This window comes from Medicago truncatula, chromosome 6, assembly GCF_003473485.1.
Source record: "Medicago truncatula cultivar Jemalong A17 chromosome 6, MtrunA17r5.0-ANR, whole genome shotgun sequence".
NCBI classification, from domain to species: Eukaryota; Viridiplantae; Streptophyta; class Magnoliopsida; order Fabales; family Fabaceae; genus Medicago; species Medicago truncatula.
This window is the reverse complement of record NC_053047.1, coordinates 39,608,576-39,614,590: the sequence shown is the minus strand read 5'-3', so window position 1 is coordinate 39,614,590 and position 6,015 is coordinate 39,608,576. Positions and strand designations below refer to the sequence as shown.

Sequence of the window (6,015 nt, the reverse complement as noted above, 5' to 3'; positions counted from 1 at the left end):
ACAACGTATCCACAGTTCCATTCAGGTATTGATTAATGACTTGCTAAATTACCTATTCTTTTCAATTTGTCCCTTTGCCTTTAGCCTTTTAAAATCTAGGTGCATTTTCTTATGTGTTTTTTTTAATGGTTCCTAGCTACAAATATATATATTTTTATTATAACAAACTTAAGAAAAGTATGGGTTTAAGAAATCATGGATAATTCCTTTAAGAATCAACTATGCGTACAAACCATTTGTGTTGAGTTCTTACAGAAAGACGATTTTAATAATCTAGAGTTCGGTCGTGGGATAAGTAAAATCTAACAAAAAATTATTCTACCAAAAATCAAACTCGGATTCTCTCGAATTATTTGTCTTTTGGTAGAGATCATTAATCACTTTAACTCAATCACTTGGTTAACTATACGTACAAACTACTTATGCTAGAATAGAAATGGTTTGGCACACTATATATTATATTTTTTTTATTTAAAAATAATAATTTAACAATAATAAAAAAGTTATACTATTTTGTAAAAAAAAGAAGAAGTTATAACTATAAATTAAAGCATCAATGTGAAAAAAAAAAAACTATAAAGCATCAAAACTCAAAAATAAGCTTTTCGAAATTCTTTAATGACATAATTTAAAATGTTAAGCATGCAAAACCTATAATCAAGTATATTTCTTTTCATGATTTAGGTTTCAAGTATAGACATAATTTGTCACATGTTGCTTCAAATGTTTTTGTAAATAATTTCAACTAATCTATGTTGTCCACTAAGCACTACGCACTACGCACTAGTGTTATATGAAAATGTCTATATCAATAATGTTCACTTTTCATGAAACCAATATAATATAATCTGAACTAGCTAGTGAACTTTCAATAATATGTTGTACATTAATTTTCTATTACACCTCTTTTACATGCTTATAATTCATTAATGTGGATAATGTAGATTTATATTCCTTCCCGTACTGTAATCCCTGCATATTTCTTTACCTAAATGACCATATGAGTCAGATTTTTCCTCTTTTAGCACACTTTTTTTTCTATGTTTAATTTTTATTTTGAACTCATAGTATCATCAACTGTCAGTTATAAACGTGAGTTATAAACTAATCTTTATTATAGTATAATATTTAGTCGCAAAATCACATTTTTCCAAATCAATTCAAAGCAAAATCATATTCAGTATAATCAAGATTTGAGATTTGCGATTGATAAATTATTGTGACAATTTATGTCATTCATTCTAGACGTTGGATCTTCTACGATTGAACTACGGTATTGCAGCTTGGATTCTCTACGATTGCAGTATGTATAGTGTTGCAATCGTAGAAACAGTTGAATTTAGAGAAAATTATCTTTTTAAATTTAACTGTCTACATTTATAGATGATTCAATTCCTTCATTAAGTTAATTAATTAAGTTTTGTCTTGTGTTTGGTGGTACATCACATGACAAACTCTTAATCACATATTCTATTCTTAATAATATTCTTTCTAAACTTCATTGAGCTTTGTGCATATTTTTGCTTCCCCAATAAAACTTGACCTTAAGTTTCTTTGTTTCCACACTTCCTTCATGTCTCTCTCCTTCTTCTTATTATAAGATATTACCAGACACACACACACATTTCTTTTGTTGAGACTTGTGTGGAAGGTTACATAATTGGTTCTTCCAAAAACCTTCTCTACTTCAGCTCAAATTTTCACAACATTGGAATGGGGAAACTAGGTAGAATGTTGGAAACTTTTTGTCTTTCTTCTTGTTCAAAAACTTGTTTTTGCATGAACACTACTGAATTTGAAGATGAATTTGAGAAAAAGTCCTTGATTAGTAGTGAAAGTGATCATAAACTAAGATTGAAAGATGTTGTAGCTGGAAAACAAACATTGGCTTTTCAATTGAAACCACAGGTGAGTCCTATTTCTTTGATTGATGTTTCAAAACATAACATAAATGTTTGGAATAATTATTATGTTATATAGTTTTTTATGAGTTAATAATATGATATATTATCAAAATATGCAGATAGTGATATTGAGGGTGTCAATGCATTGTCATGGATGTGCAAGAAAAGTTGAGAAACATATCTCAAAATTAGAAGGTAACTTCATTACCTTTTTCTTCATATCATGAAACAACTTTCTAGCTTAATTCAACTCTAACAAATTATAATTACTAGACAATTCTAATTTAACTATATGATGTAAAATTACATTAATTTTTTTTCTTGTTTGTCCTTCTAAATTTCATGAGAAACATCTCGTGGGCTTACTGAGTTGGTAGAGACATTGCATATTATATACAGGCAGGGGTTGAGTTCAAACCCCAGACACCCCACTTCTTCACATTTAAAATATGCGAGTTCCTGCCACTAGACTACTTGAAAAAAAAATTCATCAGAAACTAAACAAAATTCTATTAGATATTATTGAAAACAATGAAAAGTAAAATTAACACAAATTACACAATGGGGTGGGAATGTGATATGAAAAAGTCAACATTATTAGTGTTTTTAAATTCTTAGCATGTGGTATGATTATTATTTATTTATTTTGTATTTTTTTTTATAGGAGTGAGCTCATATAAGGTGGATCTAGATACCAAAATGGTAGTTGTTATGGGTGACATTCTTCCCTTTGAAGTGTTGGAAAGTGTATCTAAGGTGAAAAATGCAGAGATTTGGAATTCTCATGCTAATGAGGAGTAGTTTTGTACACCAAAAGTTGAAGTAGAATGAAGGAACTATTATTTTCTGTTCTGTCATTATGTTGTTATTGTTATAAACAATGTATAGTATCATCAATACCTATGTCATGCTTCAACAATTGTCCTTCAAGAAAGTAAAAATAAATAATCAAAGGTGTACTAATGTCTCTTGTTTTGAGACTTTAGATGTTTTGAGTAACACAATGTAGAATCAGGAATTACTAATGTCTTTTATTTATTTTTGATCATGTTGCATCTAAAAACAATTAGGATTAATTGCACTTTGGTCTCCTTATTTTCAATAGTTTATGGTATTGGTCTTCCCTTTTTAAAATTCAATTTTTTGGTCCCTCACTCATATTTTTGGACCCAAAGTGATGATGTGTCAATTTTTATTGACGTGGCTTAAAATCTATAAATTAAAGTCACTTAGATGACTCTACCACACCAAATTTTAAGTCATGTTTACGTTGATTCAAAACTTGCCACATACTTTTGAGTTCAAAAACGTAGCTAAGAGACTAAAATCTTGAAGTTTAGAAAAGAAGAACCAATTATGTGAGTGAATGAAAATATAAGGACTAAAACTGTAGTTAAGCAATATATTTTCTATTTTGAACCTTCATTGCATTTGGGAGCCTAAACCACAAATTTTATCTCCAAATCACATTTTTTATGTGGAATATGGAAACCAGTAGCATTATGGAAGTGATCAAGGTTTGAGCCAAATAAATAATAATAGACATATGATGATAAATAAGATATATTTTTTCAAATAGTGATCTAAGTTTTCTTTAAAAAAAAAAAGGTAGTGGTCTAAGTTTGACTTCAAATTCTTCATATTGGCCACCGGCTAGTGAAATTTTATAGTATTATTAAAGACAAGATAAGATCTAAGGGAGGTCATTGCTTACAACAAATCATGTGGAAACAATAAAGATTAGAACAAATTATGTACATTATATGATGCTACTTTCCTTGTATTTGAATTGATAATAAACAATACGTGCCCTTGAAAGCAAACACGAAAATAAACACGAAATATAAATTGTATTTGAATTGATAACTCACATTCATGCGGTTAGGATAAAGATAAAAAATAAACACGAAATATAAATTGTTCAATTTTCAAGTTACGATTCCAACTTACTAAATATGTGAATGCGTGGTTTTTATGATGTATTTGTATATATCAACTTTGCTAATGATTATGGTATAATTATTAGCAATTCTCTCTCTCAGCCATAAAATATAAAGGAAAAAATTACATGGATGGAGGAAAAGGAACTATCTTTTACCAATTCTATTTTTTTTCTTTCTAGTCTTGCCAATTCTAGCAATATTGTAGGACATGTGCAACACATAAAAGGACAAGGGACATGTATAATACTAACTCGAGGGATCCAGCATTTTTAGCCACATGAAAGCAATTAGCTTAGAATAGAACTTTCATTTTCAATCATCCTATAATAGTACAAAATTAAAAAAAATGTTGCTGTCATTCAAATCAATTAGTTGCTTGAACGCAATAACATGTCACATGGATAACACTTGTCATGTATGTTATGGAGGTTCAGAAATTTAATTGATCTCATGTGGCCCATTTATCAAAATGTAGAATTCATTGCTTTCACATTTTGGATTTTAAATCGATAATCCTCCCTTTAGTAGTAATATTTATGAAATCATGAAATAATAAAAATGGATTTTAAATTATGTCATTTTAAAGACGCCATCTCCTTCATTAGTCCTCACACCAATGTTCTTTATGCTCAACTTCCTCCCAGTGTCTTAAAACATCAATAACACCTATCTCAAATTCAATGATTCCTTAAAAGATGCTTTCATTTGAACAAACAACAAAAATGGTACCTACACTATTAAAAGTGGGTATATTTGACTGCCTTCCCGCATTCAACTGGTAACTCATCCTAACTCTAACCTCTCTTGGTCTTGGATTTGAAAATTGAAGTTTTTGGAAAAAATTAAATTTTTTGTTTGGTTGGCTTGACACAATTTTGTGCACACCCTCTCCTTACTTAATCATAGAAACATTGCTCTGATTGCTACTTGTTTTAGGGGCAATCTTCATGATGAGACTTTTCTGCATTGTGTGCGAGATTGTCATTACTCAATAAACATTTGACATCATTCTGGATTTAATGACTCAGATTTTTCTCTAACATGACTGATCATGATTAGCTTAAAGATGGTCTGATGGGTCCTCATTGTTTTATGTTTACGGATGCTCTTTGATGGGTTTGGCGTCACCGAAACAACTTTTGCTTTAGTAATGAAATTTGGTCCATACATCATCTTTCTATCAACATTTAGAGCATGGTTGAGAACTTCAAAGCTTGCTTCAATCTAACCTCTAATGGCACATTGGAAAGTAGATTCATTAAGTGGGACAATAATAACTTCTCTAGTGTCATCCTTAATGTTGATGGTAACTGTCTTGGTTCCCCATTAGAGCTGGTTTCGGTGGTGTGTTAAGAAATTACGCTGGTTTTTAACTTTCAGGATTTTCAGATTATATTCTCATTTCATCATATATTCTCCAAGCTGAATTACTTGCCATTTTCCAAGGCCTCTTGTTTGCCAACTCGATGAACATTGATGAGCTCGTTTGCTACTCTGAGCTCGTTCATGTTGTTTTGATTCAAGACATAAAAGATATGATCGAGCAAAACAATATCACTATTTGTTGCACCCTTCGGGAAGGAAATCAATGTGTGGATTTTATGGCCAAGTTTGGAGCTTTATCGAATGTGGACCTCCTCATCCATCCTTATCATCTCAATGCTATTATGAGTCTTCTCAAAATCAACGCAACAAGAATTGTTTTCTCTAAGAATTAGTTCTTGGTTTTTCCTATTTTCCACATTTTCTTTTTGTTGTTTTGATTAGTTTTGTAACAAAAAAAAATAAAAATTGTTGTCGCATTAAATTTTGTCATCTCTAAAAACTAAATCTGTAATGTTATGCTATGGGAACATTTTAGATTATATAATCCAAAATAACTAAAATTTGTTCATATTATATAATCTGAACAAGACAAAATGAGAATTCTGAAAGACGTGTAAGAAAGATGGAGGGTGGAAAAAGAAACTCCTGATAAGAAAATGATAATCCAAAATTAAGCCATCCAAAGCCCAAGTCCATTACCATGTTCAATAAAAAAAGTCAAACAAGAAAGTCGTTTTTTCTGTTATGTACCCGTGGAATATCCTCATCCACAGATCCACTCTTGTCACTCTCATCCTGTCACCTTCATCACAGATATGCTCAAAAATCAACAAAGATAGAAA

The 6,015-nt window shown here is 30.3% G+C and overlaps 1 protein-coding gene across 1 annotated transcript; it reads left to right on the top strand.

Annotated features, from left to right (window-relative positions):
* Positions 1 to 1,502: 1,502 nt before the first annotated feature.
* LOC11426892 (protein SODIUM POTASSIUM ROOT DEFECTIVE 2) lies at positions 1,503 to 2,929 on the top strand. The gene is made up of 3 exons (XM_003620444.4): positions 1,503 to 1,908; positions 2,024 to 2,099; positions 2,569 to 2,929. The coding sequence occupies exons 1-3, from the start codon at positions 1,714 to 1,716 to the stop codon at positions 2,703 to 2,705; spliced, it is 408 nt and encodes a 135-aa protein (XP_003620492.1). The 5' UTR covers positions 1,503 to 1,713; the 3' UTR covers positions 2,706 to 2,929.
* Positions 2,930 to 6,015: the final 3,086 nt, after the last annotated feature.